The 21,293-nt window shown below is 37.0% G+C and overlaps 1 protein-coding gene across 11 annotated transcripts in view; it reads left to right on the top strand.

Annotated features, from left to right (window-relative positions):
* UTRN (utrophin) overlaps positions 1–19,498 on the top strand; it is a 344,046-nt gene extending 324,548 nt beyond the window's left edge. For 4 of the 11 annotated variants that reach the window (XM_048937877.1, XM_048937878.1, XM_048937880.1 and 1 more), the window contains 6 exons: positions 3,092–3,250; positions 3,623–3,866; positions 10,261–10,369; positions 11,830–11,916; positions 15,271–15,293; positions 17,162–19,498. In XM_048937877.1, the coding sequence (XP_048793834.1) occupies positions 3,092–3,250; positions 3,623–3,866; positions 10,261–10,369; positions 11,830–11,916; positions 15,271–15,293; positions 17,162–17,170 (631 nt within the window). In that variant the 3' untranslated portion in view covers positions 17,171–19,498. The remainder of the gene's footprint in view (positions 1–3,091; positions 3,251–3,622; positions 3,867–10,260; positions 10,370–11,829; positions 11,917–15,270; positions 15,294–17,161) is intronic. The other 7 variants (XM_048937882.1, XM_048937883.1, XM_048937886.1 and 4 more) reach the window with 3 other exon arrangements.
* The last annotated feature ends 1,795 nt before the right edge of the window (positions 19,499–21,293 follow it).

Genomic DNA, 21,293 nt, shown 5'->3' with positions numbered 1-21,293 from the left:
ATTAAGGAGCTGTGCACTCAGGTGCAGGGGTAGGAGCAAGCAACGAACAACAGTGATACGTAGAGCTGTCACTGCCACTCAATGTCTTATGAGTCAAGATAGAGTCCCAGTATATAGCATCTAAATACTATGACATAGTGTAAATGGTTAAAAAGCAACTTGTCATAGTGAGGAATTAGGTCTAGATTAAAGTTAAAGACCAAAATAGCATTTCAGAGTACCTTCTTGACCCTGCTCTGAATATTTGGCATCGCATCAGCAGGCCAAGGTATGCTTTATTTGAACTAGAATACATGGTGCTTGATATGAAAAGAACACTGGTGGAAAAATGAGGATAATGGAGGAAGGAGAATTGCAAATATACTAATCTCTTACTATCTAAAATCTTAATCAGGTAAAATAACAAATATAATAATAATAATAATAATAATAATAATAATAATAATAATAATAAAATTGGGGTGCATTAAAAAGAGCGTGGCCAGCAGATCAAGGGAGGTGATCCTCCCCTTCTACTCTGTCCTGGTGAGGCCTCATCTGGAGTACTGCGTCCAGTTCTGGGCTCCCCAGTACAAAAAAGACAGGGATCTCTTGGAAAGAGTCCAGCAGAGGGCCACAAAGATGGGGAAGGGCCTGGAGCATCTCCCCTATAAAGAAAGGCTGAGTGAACTTGGTCTGTTCAGCCTTAAGAAAAGAAGACTGAGAGGGGACCTGATCCAGGTCTATAAATATCTGAGGTGTGGGGGGCAGAATGGTGAGGCCGGACTCTTTTCAGCAGTGTGTGGAGACAGGACAAGGAGAAACGGACATAACCTGCAGCATAGGAAGTTCCACACAAATGTGTGCAAGAACTTCTTTACAGTGAGGGTGATGGAGCACTGGAACAGGCTGCCCAGGGAGGTTGTGGGGTCTCCTTCTCTGGAGATACTGAAGACCCATCTGGACACCTACTTGTGCAACCTGCTGTAGGGAACCTGCCTTGGCAGGGGATTTGGACTCGATGGTCCCTTCCAGCCCCTACAATTCTGTGATTCTGTGAAGCACTGACGAAACGTGGCTGTCAGGAAATATGAGTTTTTCTCTCTACATCTCAGTCTTGATGAAGGAAAATGATGTGCACTGTTTTTTTGTCTCTTGCTCCCTTCATGCATTTCCTGAAATCGATCTGTTGAAAATACTTATTCAGAGAGAATAGGATATTTCAAATGCCATTTTCATTGGCTAGCCTTGTTGGGGTGTTCTTCTTGTTTGAGGTGTACTTCTTTCAAAACTGAACTTCTGGGATGTTATTTTCACTGCTTTCTTGTATGATGGAATGCTGAAAAGGAAATGCAGTCTCTACTCTTGAAATAATTTTGTGCAGTTCTGCTTTTTTCTTGAGGTACGCAGAGTCCTCAGAAAAGTAACCACCAAGAAGACTAAGGAAATTATTTGGATGTTGTGTTTTTATGTTGGTGACCAAGTGCTGTCTCCAACCAATTCTGATGAATAAAGTTCTGGGTTTCTCAAAATTAAAGTATTTCCATGCCACAGAGCACATCTGACTCCTTTCAGTTGTAGGTCATTGTGAAGACCAGTGCCAGAACTCCTGTGCAACTAATGAATCTTAATTACTAGTGAGCCTTAATTACAGTCATGAGATTTTTTGATGCAGATTTAAGTTGCTGCTAATTGAAATAGTAATTCTGCAAGTTAGACTAGACTAGTGGTAAAATCATATTTTTGTTTTAGAAAACTGTTTTTATCAGATTTACTGTTAGCACATGAAAAAAACTGCTATCATTTGCAAGATATGGTGCCTTTAAAAAGAACTGTCAATATTCACTCTGTCACATACAGACTCTGAAGCTCTAAGCCAATGAATGAGGAAGGAAGTGAATTTTTTCTCTGTACTTAATAACTGAGAGTCCAATATTTAATGTTATCTGGAATCCTTCTTGAAGGAGGATTGGATTTATCTGTTTTGGTGTCACCTATAGGACACAACAGAGTGAAAAATATCTATGTATTCCCACTGTAAATTCTTTCTTAAAAGTGGATTATATGTCTTATTAAAAAATGAGGTTATACCTAATGTAAAATCTTGACAGAATTTAAGTTTTAATAAATTCTAATATAATAAATCCAACTTTGCAGAGCACTATTAAAAAAATCTGTTTCAAATGACCTACATACTTGCTTATAAACTAATTCATCATCTGAAAAAGCAGGCAGTATCTTTCTGATGCCTAATTAAAATAGGCAGACTAAACTACTTTACTGGATGAACCTTCCCTGACAACATCAACACTTCAGCACAAAAGAAGCTTAAAAGAAGTTACACTGTATCATTTAAATTAATATTTAAATAGTGTTTTGAAACCTGAAGGATAGAACTTTGTTTCTTTTCATTAGTCTGCTTTAACACTGTGCTGCTTTGTTTGCTGAAGGTGTTGATGTTAAGATGCTACCACTTTCCTGCTTATTGCAGCTGTCTCAGTTTGTGTTGTGGGAACATCCTGCACGTTTCAATGGACACGCAGTGTGTCATGGTGTGTAAAGCCCCAACAGAGTTCACATCACTTTGGAAAAAACTTGATTATAAGGAGTGGAGTTTTTGGTTTATTTTGTTTTTACTAAAAGAAAAAGGATGGAGAAGTGCCATGGCATTTTCTTTATCACATCAGAACCTGGTCTGAACTTGATTAACTACACTTTTAATGGTTTTTTAAAATTTTTAAGGCATTTCAAGTAGGTCATTTGCAGTTTATATTCTCAGGTTCTTGTTTTCACAATTTCTGAACCACCAGCAGCATTTGTTCTTCATGCATACATTAAACTGTTGTTGTACACTACTACTAATCAATCCTGTTTTTCCTGTGCATTGTGTATTTATAAGCTTTTGTAGTATTTTTAGAAACAATTCATGAATTTGAATACAATTTGCTGAGATACACTTCAAAACATACTTCAAAATCTTGCAGGCTTATTTCTTATTCTTAGTCCTTCCACCTAAACAAGCAAATGAAACCTTTCAGTTTGATGAAGTTGTCTGTTCACGTAATAAGTGTGTTTTTGCTCTGTCTTAATCTGCATTGTTGTATTGCTCCAGAGAGGATGAGCATGCTCTTATCCAGCAGTATTGTCAGACACTGGGAGGAGAGTCACCCGTGAGTCAGCCACAGAGTCCTGCACAGATACTGAAATCAGTGGAAAAGGAAGAGCGAGGAGAGTTGGAACGCATCATTGCTGACCTTGAAGAAGAACAAAGGTGTTTCATAAGCATCCTATTTAGTCTTTGAATTTTCAATTCATTGTTTGAGCTAAGTGTATGCCATGTATTGTTGTTGGAGAAGATGAAGAGAGATGCGTTTAGGAGTCATTATTACAATGATTCCAGGAAAAAAAAAAAGAAATCATCCAAGGCATGTCGTGTATGGCATAGCTCGGTTAGGTAGAGGGGGTGAGTCTGCAATAAAACAGCATAGGTTCATTGTTTAGAATTTTTTCATAAACTGCATGTAAGACATTGTCTTTAAGCTTACTAATATTCTCTAGTTGGAAGTAATGATAGCATAATTTGATCTAAGGATGTTTTTATTTTAAATTGTTTACATCACCATTCTTGTCTTCAATATACCAGGAGTCTGCAGATAGAATATGAGCAACTAAAAGAGCAACATCTTCGGAGAGGAATTAACCCTCTTGCATCACCTCCTGACTCCATTGTTTCACCTCAGCATGCTCCTGAAGATGCTGAGCTCATTGCTGAAGCTAAACTTCTGAGGCAACATAAAGGTCGCCTGGAAGCAAGGATGCAAATTTTGGAAGATCACAATAAGCAATTGGAGTCTCAGCTTCACCGACTGCGTCAGCTACTTGAGCAGGTAAATGTATACTCATGTCTGTCTTTTCTGTCAGGTGACTTCTGCATGATGGATTTCTTGGTGGTGCAAAGGTGTTGGAATTTAACCATAGGTATTTTCACTGTTGATTTGCTCTGTTGCAGTCAGTCATTCCTAGGGTGGAGACATTTTTCCTGCTCTATTCTGAACTACTGTGAATGTCAGATGAGCACAAAATGATTTTAAGTGCTGGAGTGATCATGGTAACTTAGGAAATACACACAAGTGCAGCATTTTTTTCCAGGTTTAAAAGCAGAGGGAAGAAAATATATACTTTTCCAAGTAGTGGTACCAGTCACAACCTGTATTTGACTTCAGTTTTCCAGTCTTTCCTTAAGTTATTTCATTTTGTTGCCACAGTCAGTCACTGAAACGTTTCTTGACATAACAAAGACAGATTGCCAAAGATATTTCTAATATACAAAGGAACAAGTATTTCCATTCAGAAGTCCAGCTCTTAAGTAGCATGTTTATACCTATAAGCTACAGCAAAACGGTCTACTTACAGGCAGGTGTTACAGCCAAGAGCCTTTTTGCAAATGCCAGTAGTTAGAGATGGTAGAGTTTCCTTGTTGGGGGAGGAAATGTTGATCATTTTTGAAGAATGTGCACATCTAGATACAAAAAAAAAAAAAGGCAAATTCTACAAAGTGTTGTTAGAGATGTTAGATGCAAAACATTGTGTGTGGAAGCTTAAATGTATGAATCTTTTCCCAGAAGTAATCATGACCGTTGGGTCAGAGTCCAGTAAGGCAAAGAATTCCTGCCTTCCTCAAACTGGATGATTGGTTGTATGATTAGAAGATTTAACTAAGCTAAGAAACAGGCTGCATAAAACAAGTATCAGTATGATGTAAGTTCCTGCTGTTGATGATACTCTTACTACAGTGATGAAGGTGGTGTTGTTGTTCCTCTGGCTGGCTGGCATTTTTCTAGGCAGTCTTGGCATCATAGCATTAGGATGCATTTGTTCCAGTGACTTTCCTACCCCTCAAGCAGAATATTGTTGTTGTTGTTGCTGTTAATCTAGCATATTCAATCAGTGTTTGAGTAGTTTATATATTTAATAAGGTAGATAATTGGTGCAGCTGTTGATCATCATTCATGAAGTACCTAGGTAACTATTGCCAACACAAGGTGCTTTGGAGAGGAGTTTTAAACTTGTTAAGAAACTGTTGTAGAATAGAAACATGGAAGTTCTGCCAAAACTCCAGACAGTTTCAGCGTGGTGCTTAAAGCATGAGAATGTTCACCCTTTTTTTTTTTTTTTTTCTAATTTGTCTGTAGATAATCTACTTAATATTATATTTTTGTAATCATTGAGTACCTTTATAGCGTTCTTAACAAGATCTTTAGGATATCTGTATATGTTGTGCTAGTGGGCAATGGCTTTGAGGAAACAGCAACATTTTCTTCTTAGCAGTTCTGCCTCTGAATTTCTTTGAGTGTTCTGCAACTTTTGATTTCTGATAGGGTAAGGTAGAACAAAAAAGGTCTTTTGAAATATTTCTGATTTGTTTCAACCACATTTGCTATATGCTTGCTCTTTTGCTTACTGTCCACCATCCCCCCCTTCTGGGGAGTCATTCTAGGCTTCTGATTGTTTCTTGTGCTCTTCCCAAAGATGTTCCTATTTCTGTTCTGTCCTCTTCTAATGGAGTATTTGGTACCAAGTCATTAATTTAAGAAGATCTGCATTATTGCCTTTGTAGTGTATCTGTGATTTTTCAATATAGCTTTCTAAATACATCATTACTGTATGACTTTGTGTTTTTTTGACTTGCCACTGAGCAGTTTTTTTGCAAGCTGTCTCCAAGGATGCTGAAGCTATTTCATTGAAGGGCCTTCAAAAACTTAAATAATTCAAAATCTCAGAATATGTTCTTTGGAATTTCTTTATGTCAACATCAATACAGTTTTGAAGCAGTACTGAATCATGTTACTGTCCTCGTTAACTTTCTGGAAAAATGACCGCTCTTCAGCATGTTTGTTTTTCTGTCTAGGCTGTTTACAGTGTGAAAGTATTTCCCTCTCTCACTGCTTGGGAAAGACTATTTCAGAAGCCAGCTGGAGATCAGCTGGAGTTTATTTATTTATTTCCTTTGTTTTTGTCAACTTTGTTTTTGTCAAAATGTTCCAATTACATTTTTAGTAGATGTAAAAAATTCCTTGTCTTGTTAATGAGACAGGATAATCTTCCATGCAAATTATCTAAGTCCAAATGTCAAAATACTCAACTATGTATTTCCTTTAGTAATAATTATTGGTGTTAAAGGACACCGCTGTCCGTCTCACAACACTTTCTTTGTTGTGATTGGCATTTCATGTTCTCTGTTTCTTTCTTCTGTCAACAGCAAAACCCTTAATTTCTCTTCTCCACTCTGCTTCCTGACTGTTTTTTATTTTAATAAAGTGCCACTGAATCTAAAGTATTGAGACCTCTTTATGTAAGAAATATGGGTAGAAAATTAATGAAACTTAGAAAATCCTACAGTAAGTTAGATCTATATCAGAGCATTCAAAGACATTCTTTAGAAAGCACCTTTAGCAGAAAAGTGTGCATGCTTCCTCACTGCACGTTTGCCTTCTTCAGGTCACAATTCTGAGGTTAACATACTATTTTTATTTTAGCAAGCCCACAGGATTGGTAGCTGTCACACAGTGTTGTCATTTTGTCTGCCTGATTGATTATAGTGCCAAAGCAGAAGGTGAAACAGAATTTGCTCGTGACAGCTTTGATACCACCATGTTATGTTAATAATATGGAAAAAAAATCCATTTTCACCTTTATTTTATACAGCTATTTTAGATACTACATGTGCAAAATAGAATTAAGACTTATTATGAGGGGCATTGAAAGTCTAATTTGATTTTTCTTTGTCTGAACAACTGAATAATGGTTTCATGCTGGATTTGATATTGAACTTAATGGAAGTTAACATCATCTGTCAATGGATGTATGGTAAAACTGTAAGACAAGATACATAGGGGGTGCAGCTCCCTCTCCTGCTAAAAGCAGAGGATCTTTAGCAATAAAGAAGTGGAGAGAGCTTTGTGTTCTTTTTGTGACTGGGAGAATAAGCCAGGAATAAGAAGGAACATCTACAATGAATTTGGAAAAGGAATTAGCCTGCTTCTGAGGTGTTCTGTAGCTGTTTGGGAGGTATTTGTTTAAACAGTGATGACAAGAGAAGTCAGATGAGTAATGAGTGTGACTTATCTGACCCTTGAGCTACAGCTGAGGCTCTTCCACAGGAAAGACACCAGCCGGAGTCACACCAAAATTTATGTTGATCCAAATTGGTTAAAATAACTATCTCCCTTGAGATCCTTTGGAACTGCAGTATAACAGAGAAATCCCTCAGTTTCAGAATTTTCTGCAGAACTTATTTGTCCCTTTGTATCTTTATTTAGTTTTATGTAACAAAAAATACGTCACCTCCCAGAAATTGAAGTATCGAGTTTTGATTCCACAAGTTCTTGATGCTCATTATGCACCTTAGAAAAGAGACTATGACTTTTCTGCAACTCCAGTTCTTTCCCATTAAAATTTGGGTTATCTCTCATTAAAACTGTTTAATCGTATAAATACATGCAGCTATTGCCTAAATTATTTTGCATTTAATTTCGCTCAGTGTCTGATTAAGGCTATTCTTCCACTGCCAGAGCTCTTGCTCTGCTGCTCCAAACCCCACTATTCATCTGTTGAGCTGTATAGTCTTGACTTTGTAAGAAGAGGATTTTGGTTTTGTTTGGCTTTTCTTGTTATTGTAGTCATTAGGAGGAAATTCTGTCTAATGAAAATGAATTAATTAGGCATTGGCCTCTGATTAGAAAGAAGTGTATTTAAAAAATAAAATAAAATCCAACTGTGATTCTGAATGCTACAGTAATATATGATATGTATGTAAATGTAAAGTATTCCAGTATGCTTTATTTGATCTCAGTTAATCCCCTGTTATAGTTCTCATGCTCTGTGTTGTTTTTTCTTTGTCATTTGCAACAGCACTGCTAAGTGACAATAAATAACCTTCACTACTAATTTGTCATTTAAGTTTGTAGGCGTCTCCTTTGTATCCTAATTAATCTTGACTTTGCAGTGTCTTGCTATCCTTAGTCTAGCCTTCGTGTTGCTGTACTGCAGTTTACTGTCAAGTCCAGCTCTGATCTTCCTCACTCAGTCATCTCTGCATCATTTATCCACGTTTTCTGCTTCAGGAGGGATGGAAATCCAGTCTAGGTACAAGTGTGCATTTTGGATGACTCAGATCCTCTCTATCCATCTCTTCGTGTTGTGGACAAATGCCTATTCTGCCACTGAAGCTACCTTTGTTCTACACTGAAGTAACTTGTGACCTTCAGAGAGGTTACTTCATCTCCTTAGCTCTAAACTCTTCTTGAACAGCAGTTGCTGTACAGAATTTCCTGGGATTAGTTATCCCTGACTTGGTGTATTTTAAATCACTAAATTCATTTTACCTAGACCCTGTAGCTGGGCTGAAGCCTTATACTGAATAGCAAATGATTTGAATACTCAGTAGGCATTCACTGCTCATACTGATGTCTTGATGGTAAAAGCCTTGCCTGACTTGAGAGCTTTTCCATTTTTCTTTGTCTTCTAAGTGCAGAGCAGTCTCTCTTGATTTATTCTTTTAGTCAAATTTGGAAGTTGGTATTGTCGTAAGGAAAGAGTGATGAGATTGGGAAGAGAAAAACAGATACGCTGAATGCTCAAGGGAACATTTCCTTCTGTGTCTCACCATAGTGTGTGCAAGAAAAGGTATCTCTCTTTGTTCAACAATTTGCAGTTTTTTGTTAAGGGTTGTTTTTTTTAAACTTATCTCAAGGAATGTTGCTGTGAGCCTAATGCCATGAACTACCAATGAGCAAAGTTGGGCACAAATGAGCTGTTGTGTCAGTTCCTTCTGCTACAAGTCTTGTAAATGTTCTAGATAATTTTTCGGTCTCAAAAAAAATCTTAAAAATAATTTTTGCATTACTTCTGCATCTACTGTTGACAGATTTAGATAAATAATCTCCTTATTAAGCTGTTTGAAAGTAATTTGATGATTTGCAGTCAGAAAGATAAATGATGGGGGCAGCCATTTTGGTGAAGATTATGTAATTGCCTCAGATATAAATGCTGTTTCACATGCTTCTGGCTTTTCAGAACAGTCATTTTTGGAGCTTGAGTATTGTGTAACACTTTTTCAAAGGATTTCTTACAAAAATAAAAGAAGGGAGAGAGGTAGAAATGCCTCTGCAGGGTTCCTTCCAGTATTTCTGAGTTTTATAGTGAAGAAGTCTTATAATCTTTTGTTGTTTTGCATCTACATATATATATACATGTACGTACTCTCAACCACACACATGACTACAGCTATAAATGACTACAGAACTTGGATGTTTGATTCTTAAGATGACTAGGAATCCAGAAAGACTTGCTTCAACAGTTTCAAAGCATGGAGACTCCTGTTTCATAGTTTTCTGGAAATTATATTGTAAAATTTGGGGATTCTTGCCGATCTGGAGTTCTCCATACTGTGGAGAAACAGCGACAGCAGGAGTGGTGGATGGTAGCTACTACTTTTCAGATTTAACAGTTCTCCTGAATCTGGCATCTTTGTTTGGCCTGGTTGTGAAATAAGTTTAGCAAAATAATTTCTGATGCTTGATTGAACTGATGCTATTAAGCATGATCAGTCACCTTAGCCAAAGCTTCTTAGCACAGCTTAGCTGGCTGTCTTATATGTGTGCACATATTATATATTATGTGTGTGCACATATTATATGTGTGCATGTATTATATTATATGTACATATATACGTACATACATATATCATAGAATCATAGAATGGCCCGGGTTGAAAAGTACCATAATGATCATCTACTTTCAACCCCCCTGCTATGTGCAGGGTCACCAACCACCAGACCAGGCTGCCCAGAGCCGCATCCAGCCTGGCCTTGAATGCCTCCAAGGATGGAGCATCCACAACCTCCTTGGGCAGCCTGTTCCACATATATATGCATACATATCCAACCTCATTAATAACATTGTGTAGTTTTTAGGCATAGCTGGGTTGAGAGCCTTGTCAGGCTATTTGGATTGTACTTAACAAATTGTGCTTCTGTGTCACACCACTCATAGGTAAAGATCATTATTAATTAAGGTGACAACTGGAGTGTTATAAGAATTATGCTTGAGCATGATTTTTTTTTAATAGGTTGTTTTGTTTTGTCTCTCTGATAGCTGTATAGAGCTAAGCCACCTTTGAATACTTTGAAGACAAGGTGGCAGGATGACCGTATACAAGCTCACACTTAGATTATGTAGGTATCACTTACTTAAATTGGCATTTCACTGTCTCCCATGTAGCCTGAGTCAGACTCACGGGTTAATGGTGCCTCCCCCTGTACTTCACCCCAGCATTCAGCCCTCAGCTACTCACTCGATCAAGAGACAAGCTCGCAGTTTCATCAGGCAGGTGAGTGTCTGGTCAGGTAACGTGCTATGTGAGTCTGTAGATGGATACTGGATGGTTTTGTTTGCATATTTCTGAAATTATTGGCCAGTAAAAATACACACAAAAAGGAGATGATCTTTGTCCAGGAGCAACATATATTACATCTGGAGTGCTGCTACCTTGCATCTTGCAGCTGCTTTCAGGTATCACAAGGTTCTGAGTGATGGATGTCTATCACAGTTTTTTTTTGTTCTGGCTGTTCTGAGCTACTGGGCTAATGTCCCCTCCCCTGGGAGAACCAGATTGCTTTGGAATGAAATGGCCAACAGCTGTTTGTCCTACAGTAAGTGCATACAGCCAAGTAATCTGTCATATACAGGAACAAATGTCCAAATGCATAGAATTGAAACTTCCTGATTGCTGCTTTAAAAATTCTGTGTGTGCCCTCCTTATTCTGGTACTTTGACCCCAACCCTCAAAGCTTTCATCTCTTTAGGAATTATTTAGTGTATAATAGTACAGCCTCTGCACATCAGGGGATTTCTCACTTGAAAGATTATTTTAAATTCTCCAATAGCAAAACTCATTAATTCCCCCAGCAATTAGCAGAAATAATTATGAACCATTGAATGTACAAAAATAGGAGAAAAAATAACAGATTTTTCTCAAACTGTCTAAGTATAATTTCCTCCCTATTTTCCTTTCCAAGCCTTTGTTTCATAAATTTAAGAAAATTATGCTATTTCTGTGGAAAGCCAGAAAAACATTCTTTTGCATACTGGGAAGTTTTCCCAGTATGTAGTATTGATGTGTGTTTTCATTATAATTTGTCTGAAAAAACATGGGACTTCTCTGAGTCTAATTTAATGCAATGGTAGATTTATAAGCGATGCTGTCTAATTACAGAGCCAGTTGTACTCCCTAACCATTCCATATGCTAATTTTACGCAGCACTTAAAAAATACCACAGCAACGAGGATTTTAACACTAGTGAAATTGCTGGTGCATATTGAATAAATACTGCCTAAAAGAGATTTTTTTTATTTATTTATTTTAAAATGTGCTCACTCTGGAAGTTAGGTGACAAGCTACCTCATACAAAAAGTGAAGAACATAACTGAGCAGTTATTGAGTATAATCACTCCATCTTGTTGACCTTTTACTTAACTGTAAATTCTCATAAGCTGCATCTTGTTGGTAGTTCCTTCCAGTTTTTGGGTGCAGTGATTGTGCTTTAATAACAGAAAAAAGTATTTATGCTGCAAATCAGCAATTTAACTTCCATCTCTTCTCCCAGACCTGTCAGTTACCAGTGGCAGTTCCTGCACATTAAGTTACAGATGCTTCAGCTAATGATTTCTAATGAAATGTAAAGCAATATTCAAATGGATGATTGGATGAGAATGCCTTTAAGAATGCTGTTGTCTTTTTCTATTTCCTTGTTACTAAATTAATTGCTTTCTTTGTTGTCATATCTGCAGATGACTTGTTAGTTCCACCTCATGATACCAACACAGATCTGACAGATGTTATGGAGCAAATCAACAGCACATTTCCAGCTTGCTGCTGTAAGTGTAACAAAATACCTCTCTGACAGTAGTAGTGAATTTGAGGTGGTCTTACGAAGAAAAAAGTCATTCCCATGGTATCAACAAAGAAAAAATCTTCTGTCTGATAAGATATCTTGTCAGCATATACAAGTTACAGAACTCTATTCTTTATGGTTACTCAATATTCATTCTCCCATATTTATGAAGGGAAATTTAAAAATATTCCTGTGTTTTACATTGGAGTTATTTGCAATAAGAAAAGGCTGTTGCTTCATTTGGAATTTTCATTTGTGTATGCGTAAGGGAAAAAGACACCTAGGAGTCCATTTCATGCTTATGTAAAATCTACGTAGAGCCAAGGTGAATGTAAATTTAGAAATTTTGAACACTGCTTCTATAACAGAAATTGAAAAAAAATGCCATAGGCTACAGCAGGAACCATAGCCCAATGCTGATTCCCTGAACTAATTATTGAACTAGTTACTAAACTAATTGGCCAGAAGAAATAACTGTTAATGCAGCACATAAGACCATTCCCTGCTTAAGTACATTGAAAGTTAATATTTTGTTCAGTCTCTATTAAAGTAAAATCAAACAGCTTCATATGCATGACTTCTATCAGCCAGCATATGCTGCTTCTGGCACTGTTCCTTGAAGAGTGTCACTGCACTTGGAAGAATGAGTAGCTATCCTTCTGGTTCAGTCAGTATTTCATACAGACTGTTGTTTTTTTGGTTTTGGCAGGCATGAGTTAAAGTGGCAACTTTGTTATTTGTCTTTTTTTTTTGTTTTTTTAACCTATGCACATATCTTCAGCTCTTCTATTTTAGCAAAACAGTAGTGAAAGCTGATACATTCTTCCATATTCAACAGTTCTTTGCAATGAAATATAATAATGATGGTTAGTTTTAAAAGGCACAAGTGAGAGGGAGGTGTTCATGTCTAGTCCTTTTGGAAACAGCAGAGCTCTGCTCTATTCTACATTGTAAGCTCAGTGAACCTTGTTAAAATACACCTTTTATCTCTTATACATACATTGGCTGTGAAAAACTGCATCAAAGATGATGCACTTTGCACATTTTGAGAAAGCAAATTAGAATTTAGCAAAAGTGGTTTTGACACAGATGACTCTTAATATTTTCAGTGAGTTCAGTAGTTCAGAGCCCATTGCTTTATAAATTAAGGATTTATTAAGCAAATTAAGCAAAGTACAGCTCTTGTATTTGCAAATAACTCTCTGGCATGTATAAGTAGGTACTAGTCATGTTTGTTCTTCAGTTATACTGTAGGGTGAGCTGAGGACTAAGCGCTATCTGACATTTTATTGGTGTTGCAATGTTAGAATATAACCAGTGTTTAATAGCTAATTTCCCTGCTTTGAGTTAGTGACAGGTAGATCCTAGCAACAAAACCATGTCAGCACAGCTTCCATAAAGTAAAACCTAGTGGAAGCACTGTTCCTTCTCTAGTACAGTCTTGAAGTCCAGAAGTAATTTGTTCAGAAAGCTTTGTGTCTTCTAGTGATGTTAACTGGTCTTTGGGACAATGATAAAGTCATTTGCCCTCCACTGACAAGATGCCACTGACCTTTTTCAGTGCTAAGGACTATTTTGCCTGCCCCTAGCTTTAAGGAGGAAGAAGATATAACATCTCTGAAAAAAAAGTATGAGTTCCTTCCACTGAAAGTGTAATTTGAAAATAATTAAAAATATTTATTTGTCTGAAAACGGTAGGGAAATTTTCTTGTGTGCTGTCAGCATTTTCATAATTTTTTTTCTCCTAAATTAAAAAGAATGTATGGAGGAATATTGGAAGCAAGTCACACAAAGGGGTTATAGTGTCTCCAGCCTTAGAGGCTGTCAAGACTGTTGTTGGCATTCATCTTACTTTTAGTGAAAGGTTGCACAAGATGACCTGCAGAGACTGTCCAGTATTGCTATATGGCTTTCTGAATCCAATTTTATCATATAAATTAAAGGTCACAATAGAAGGCTTTTCATGGCTGATTGAGGTCCAGGTCGATCTTTTTGATGTACTGATAAAGAAAAGATACACTAAAAACACTGCCTGCCAACCATCTCCTATGCTCCTGAGTCACACTGCGTGCATTCATCAATCTGTTCCCTAAGACTTCACACAGATATCGGAGTACTTAGCAACTTCTGGAGATACTCTGAATATCTGAATGCTTTGGCTGCAGTAGCACTGCAATGTCTTAAGTATTTATATGGCTATAGCTATAACATCCAGGTCTTACAGCATACTGGGACTCTCTCTTCAAAACCTCTGCAAGGTAGGGGTGTAACAGAACTTTCATCTTCAACACCTGTATCTCAGAGGAAGCCACAGGGGTGAAGGACTGTAGCTGCTCACTGTGGGAGGTACTGGGAGGAGTGGAGAGCACTGTCACTATGGAACCTATAGCTCAGTTGCTAGGCTCTGGATATGCCTGGTGATGTGAACACTTCTATAAAATACATTAAAAGAAGTTGGAGGAAAAAAGTTGCATTAAACTACTAACCATGGAACATTCTTGGATCCTAATCCCTTGGGACCCTGAGCAATGGTTGCTATTGTCTGCTGCTGTTCTGATTGCATACAAAACATGTTGGGAGATTCTGTATAGTCAACGGGACAGTCACAGTGCTTAGAGTTTTCCAGAAAGATGGATTTGCAAAACTTTCCCAGAGTAACTTCAAATTAGCCAAGCAGATGTACAGAAGGTGCCTCATTTTTTAATCTGTTAATTGCTGCATCACTCTAAAATAAATAGGCAAGCAACTTGCAGAATTGATGCAGTAAAAGAAGTGAGGAGAGAGCAACTGTTTACTGCTAACTCTTGAGATAAAGATTCCAGTTTCTCTATTCTGTTCTGTTTTTTGTTCTTACTTCACATCCTTTTATCCCTACATGCATTTCTTGCTTAAGGTCTCTGACCAGTCTTCTTCCTTTTTGAATGAAATGTCTAAAATGTCACAGCTATTACTGCAATACAGATAATATCAGAATTATTCAATGATGTACCAAGATGCTCTAGTATGATTTCATTTTACCAGAGATTTTTATAATACAGCGCTCACAGGTCTATGGAGTTGTAAGTAGTGAGTAAGGGACAGTACAATCTGTATTCATATGCTGTAAATTTATTACAATAAAAATTATGAAGAAATAATGTACGCATCATTATAACACACTTGTAGTTAAATGGTTTTTTGTGTTTTTTTGTTTGTTTGTTTGTTTGTTTTGTTTTGTTTTTTAAGATAAAAGCTTTCTATTCTTTGACAGTACATATTTTCCTGTTGCTGTATTTGGTTTTGTACTACCAAGATGCAGAATCATGTAAATTTCTAACTTTTTTTTCTTTATTTGCAGCAAGTTTCACTGGCAGACAACAGGTATGAGGCATTCTGATGTATTTGCATAGTTCTAGGAAGCAGAATAAAACAAGTGGGAAAATTCCATTAAAATGAATTGGCTAGTTCTTTATTTTCTCCCTAGCGGGCTATTTGGAGGCTAGACCACTGTAATAGGAAATGTAAAGTTTGAAATATCCTAGTTAATAGAAAATTCCTATGGGCTTAGACACTACCAAAGCTAAAGTGATGCGCAGTTTTGATGTGCTGACCGTAAGGAATCAGCTCAAATCTATCCGCTAGTTAGTTTCAAGCCAGCTTCAACTCTGGGAGATCAAAACTGGTTCATGCAAAAGACATCCATGTGTGCCTGTTCCCTGGTTCCCATTGGTCCAGATTCAGATGGGTCTATGGCTCAAGAGCTGTGGGGTAACTTTGGTATTAAATTATGCTGCCTTCTTACAGTAGACAACCTCTTTACAAAACTAAATAAGATTTTTGGCTACTCTAACAAAAATTTGGAAATCAGTCTGATATTTGGATACTACCAAGTTCTTAAAAATCTACCTGGTATGAGCAGCTACATTTCTCTTACAAACAGGAGAAATAGGGAAAACAACAGAACAAAACAAAACAAAAACACACTCTTGTTATAGGTTTAGGTTGATACTAGAGCAAAATTACAACTAATAAGGAACAACATAATCTTCTGTCATTGCAGAGTTCTTTGCAAAGTTTCATTGTTAAATAAGTCTAATAGACAACCATGGATTGCTGTGTGTAAGGAGTGAGAAGAATGAAGTGATAGGCAGAGTTAATTACTTCCCTAATTTGTTCACCTTCTCCATTAATCCGCATTTTGTAAGGTCACACCTTTCCCATGTTAATGTCTAAAAATTCAGAAATATTAATTGGCCAAACACTTTCTTGTACTGTAATATCTGGCGTAATAGGATTGCCCTTCTGAACACTGACTCAGATGTTGGGTTTCAGTCTCTTAACAAGGTAAATTAACTGAATTAAAATAATATTTTTCAGCAGTCCTTCCTGTCAGCAGGCATAGGGATATCTTTCAGTGTAATCAGTGATAAATATTAATCTTTCTGAAAAAGCATTTGATTTTTTTTAGAAACAAAATTATTTCTGAATGATCTCACACTTGAAATAGACCACTCTAGCACTGTTTGAGAAGGGGTGTTTGTCTGTTTTGCAAAGAACAGAATTATGGAATCATGAGATAGCTTGGGTTGGAATGGACTTTAAAGATCACCCAGTCCCAACCTTTTGCTGTGAGCACGGTTGCCAGCCACCAGTTCAGGCTTCCCAGGACCCCATCCAACCTGGCTTTGACCATCTCCAGAGGTGGGGCATCCACAGCATCTGTGGACAGCTGTGCCAGTGCCTCACCACCCTCCGTGGAAAGGATTTTTTTCTGACATCTAGTACAAATCTCCTCTCTTTTAGTTTAAAACCATTCCTCCTGAAACAGGAGCCTGGAAATAAGTATCACATTTTAGGGGTCTGTGTCCAAGCCCCATTTGTGTATACTCTCCAATTTACCACTTAGGATTCAGATAGAACAGTAGTTTGTCTAAACATTTTTTCTATGGGTATACAGCAAGGAAAGCCTGTAAAGTATATTTATTACTCTGTAGTCATAAAATCCTTTGAGATTTACTCAATAAGAATTTTAAATACTGCAGCACAGTAAAATGAGGATTCTCTTAACTACATGCCTGGGTGATTTGCTGAATCTTGTGACAATACATCTAAATTTTTAAAATTCAGGGTTTTTTTTGCAAAATTACATCTGAGTCCTTAAGTGAACCAAGTCCAGAGTATTTAGAACTGTCTGTAGGGGACTGTGCATGTTAGTATGGTACTGACATGGCTATTTCTCATCATTACAGGCAATGTGAAGTGCTCATTTGGACGTCCACCAGTGCTTCCTGACGTGCAGTACAGCCCTTTTCTACAAAACACCAATTGCAAGTTCCACTCAATCAGAAGTCTGCATGGGACCTTGGAACATGCTGTTTGCTTTGACTACATGTTCTACTTGAAATACTAAAACACTGAATACCCAAAGATGAGGATATTGTTTTTATATTATAGGTTCTTTTTCTTCTTCCCTTTCTATGCAACTGTAAATTAATGAGCAGTGGAGTATTTGTCACTGATTTGTATAAATATACAGCCGCGGGAAAAGGGGCAGGGGCTTTATATATGTTCTTTTTGATAAAGTGAACTGCATAAGGAGTATGGAGCAAAATGTTACATTTATACATTCCTTTCAGCTCTTTGCTTTTGCATTGTAAAATATCCTCAGTTATATTCTCATCCATTTAATATTCTGTTCTGATTATTTATATGCTAAGCATCTGACCAGACACACTTCAGAATTACCCTTGATTTGTTTTCAGAATTGGCATATGAAGTTCCCATAATGTGCATTATTGTTACTGTTTAACACAAATTGCCTTTAAGTGAAAGCTACAGTATTTTAACACCATTAAACAAGATAATCTCTAATTTCAAGTCATAATAATTATTATGCACCAAAATGATATTTTTAACATTCTTTTAGTTGATTCTAGTCAACACACTCCATTTGGAGGATTATTTTTTAAGCTTTACTTTACTTTGAATCAGGAGATAGCTAAAAGAGGACTTAGGTGATAGTTTAAGTTGTTTTTAGTAAGGTCTAAGTTAGTGTAATCTTGCCCAAATTTGTTTGGAGACAAAGCTTTGCTGTTCCTTGCTGTGCCAAACTTGTTTCAAGTTTTGGAACATACAGTCTGTGAACTAAAGCTCATTTCCATGAGATCCCCTTTTGTTTATTCAAACACACAAGTCTTTTATCCACCTCTTAGAAACGAAGAGACAATTAGAAAGCCTTTTCCAATACTGTTGGTGATAGAACGTTTTCTTCAAAGCTGCAGTGCTCTTAGATTGTATCATGTGGCATTGTAATCTTGCAACTCATCTTTACCTTCGAGATCTTTGAGATTTACCTTGAGATTTGTGTACTTCAAGTAGGAATAATTATGGAAAAATTATGGCACTGATCAGCTGATCTCTAGATTTAAAGCAATCATCGGAGTTTTTTAATGCCTTCATGGAGTTTACAATGCTGCATGGACACTTGCTTTCATGTCAAGACATCCCTTTAATTGGTAAAACTGCATGCAATATGTATCCTGTACAGTGGAGAGAATCTAAACTATGTTGTTGTTGATTATTACTGAAGAAAAGAAGCCTCAAAATGGTATTGGAAGAGTTACAAATTCTGTACTGCTACCAAAAGATTCTAGAGGACATTAAAACAAAGTCAGGAATATCTAGTGCTTATGCGGTGGTGCCAACTAGACTGCACCCACGCTACTCGCTCCTGGAACACTGCTGCTTGAGGAGCGATTTGGGCACAGCATTGATCACATTCTAGTGTTGGCTCTGATGCCAGTTCTTTCTGAACTCTTGGCAAATTATTTAACCACTCTGCCTCTGTTTTCCCATCTGTAAAATGGGAGTGACAGTACTTACCTCTCAAAGGTGTAGAGAGCTTGGTTAGTTAGTCTGAAAAGCTCTATTTAAATGCTAAGTATTATTCTTGAGTGGGTGGAGCAAAACTGTCAAGTGAGAAGAGAAGATGCTGGCTACTATAAATGCTTCGTCTATTAAAAAAAAAAGTAGTATAGTTATTCTGAGAAGACAAACACATTTTACAGAAGAGGAAAGCCATGACCACCTTTCTACCTCAGACCTATCTTCATGAGTAGTATTGGAAATAGCTTTATATTCTGTTCTCTGCAAAGTATTTTGCTTTTATCAAGCTTACGTCATTCTCTAGGCAAAGAATCCTTAAAAATAGCCCCCACATAAGTTAAAAAGAAAAAAAAAAGTCTAAGCAGTGAATTTGGTGGCTTTTATTTTTGTTCTGAATATGAGGTTATGTGTAAAGTTGTTTTTCTGCCTGTGTTTGTATGCATCCTTTGTCCTCTGCTGCCAAGTAAGTGCTACTTCAAACACTACATTGTAACATTATTCCTCTGTGATAATAATAAATAAATGGAATATATTGCAGTAAGATGAGAAAATGTATGGAATTTGTTCAAGTTTTGAGCTCCTTCAGGGATGGCACTTCTCATTAATACGTGCTGCAAATTTAATTCTGAAGAGAAGTAATTTTAAGACTGGAATGTGGTTTTCATTTATATATATGAGATAAATCAGTGTTTTCTCCCATAAGTCTGTGTGTATCTTCTGAAGTTTTCCACCTTCAGTGATTTACTCTGGAGTCCTGTTCAGCTGCATGACAGATTTTAAATACGATCAACAGAGAAGCACTGCTTTAATTTAAGAAGTTCTATGTATACATATTATGAAACAGCAATAATACAAGCAATAATACATGAAGCTGTGTCAAATATTAGAACTGTAAATTAGTCTACGTTTCAATGCCATTTAGTCAGCATGCTCAGCTGTAACATAGTACTAGTTATTCAGTCATGATGTGTACTTTCTAGCCTCATCATGTGTTAATTTGGGGTATTTCCATTAAGTTTTTGTCAATAAGTGTTAGAACTGCTATGCTTAGGGGAGGAAAATAGAGTAAAACTTCCTTGAGGTGAAAGCACCTGTCTTTGTGGTAAGGAATTGTGAGGGGCAGAAATATCTAAATAACTCCCTGGGGTTGCATTTAGGCATCTTAATGGCCTGGTTTTTGTGTACGTTGAGGCTGCTTTCCTTCTCAATGTGATGATATCAAACAACAAAAATCTCATGACAAATGACCCTTTAATACATTTTCTCTGCCATGTTTTAGTAATAGTGGATGTATTCAAAGACCATGTTATTTTTTTTTTAACTTCTTCTAGCTTAGGAATTTGGGGAAAACAAACAAACAAAAAAACCTGAAGACTTTTCTTTGAAAACAGCTCCATACACGATGTTTTGGGTCATATGACATTTTTCTACATTCTCAACTATTTTCTGTTTGTCAGAAATACTTCAGACTTCTGTGTCACGGCGTTTTTATTACTGCGTAATTTTGCTGCATTGTAATTCTGAACTTGTTTATATATATTGTGAGCAATACACCATGAAACGCTAGGGCAATAGGTGCTAATAATGACTACGAAGAGCATGGCCTGCTTGACCAGAGAAGGACAGCTGAGAGATAAGATCAACAAAACAGCTCCAGAGTTGAGCAGAGAGGAACTAAAGCTGCAGTGTTAGGATAAACCTAATAACAAGCATTTGTTAGAAATAAAAGGCTCCTTTCTAAACACTGACTGCATGAACTGCAGTGCTAATAGCTGGAGTTGAAGCAAGATTGAGATATTTGTCTTCTCCAAAAAAAAACAAAGCAAAAAAACAAAAAAACCAACAGTGTTGTTGATAATCAGGCTTGTATTCTTGTACTGCTGTTCATGAACAAATTAAAATGGCTTAAGACACTGGGGGAAAAGGAGCTTCAGAATGATGCCATGTTTGCTCAAAAAGAATAAGAAGAAGAGTATGAGTTGGACTAGCTGGCCTTCAGAGGTGCCTTAAGGATTCTATGGTTGATTCTGTGATTCTGTCTGATTTTCTCTGTATTAGGGCTGCTGTCTATATTACCCTACATGGAGAGATTGCCTAAGCTGTGTTTTCCCTGATCTGGGACTTTTTCACTACTACAAACATGGCCTATTCACCTTTTCCTAAACATAATGAGTAGACATGTGCCCCTCAGTCAAAGGATAAACCCAATTTTTTTTTCTTTATCTCATCAATGCAGAATAGACCTCATTCACTTATTTCAAATGTAAAAGTAAATAAAATATGATTGGCTGGTCTTGTTTTTTAAAGGTATATGTGAAAATGTGCTTTTTTCACCTTCCACTCTGAAACAGATTTTCTTGGGTGTTAATATTCTCCCTTTTTGGACCAAGGCAAGGACATCCAGATATTCAGGTGATACTATGTGAGCTACTTGAATTATGAGACTTCAGCCCTGCTAGCTTAGAGAAGCAGAACCCAGGTACAAGCTGTCCATGG

The sequence above is a fragment of the Lagopus muta genome, chromosome 2, assembly GCF_023343835.1.
Source record: "Lagopus muta isolate bLagMut1 chromosome 2, bLagMut1 primary, whole genome shotgun sequence".
In the NCBI taxonomy this organism is placed as follows: domain Eukaryota; kingdom Metazoa; phylum Chordata; class Aves; order Galliformes; family Phasianidae; genus Lagopus; species Lagopus muta.
Note: the sequence above shows the minus strand (reverse complement) of the source record. Positions and strands in the feature narration are given on the sequence as shown.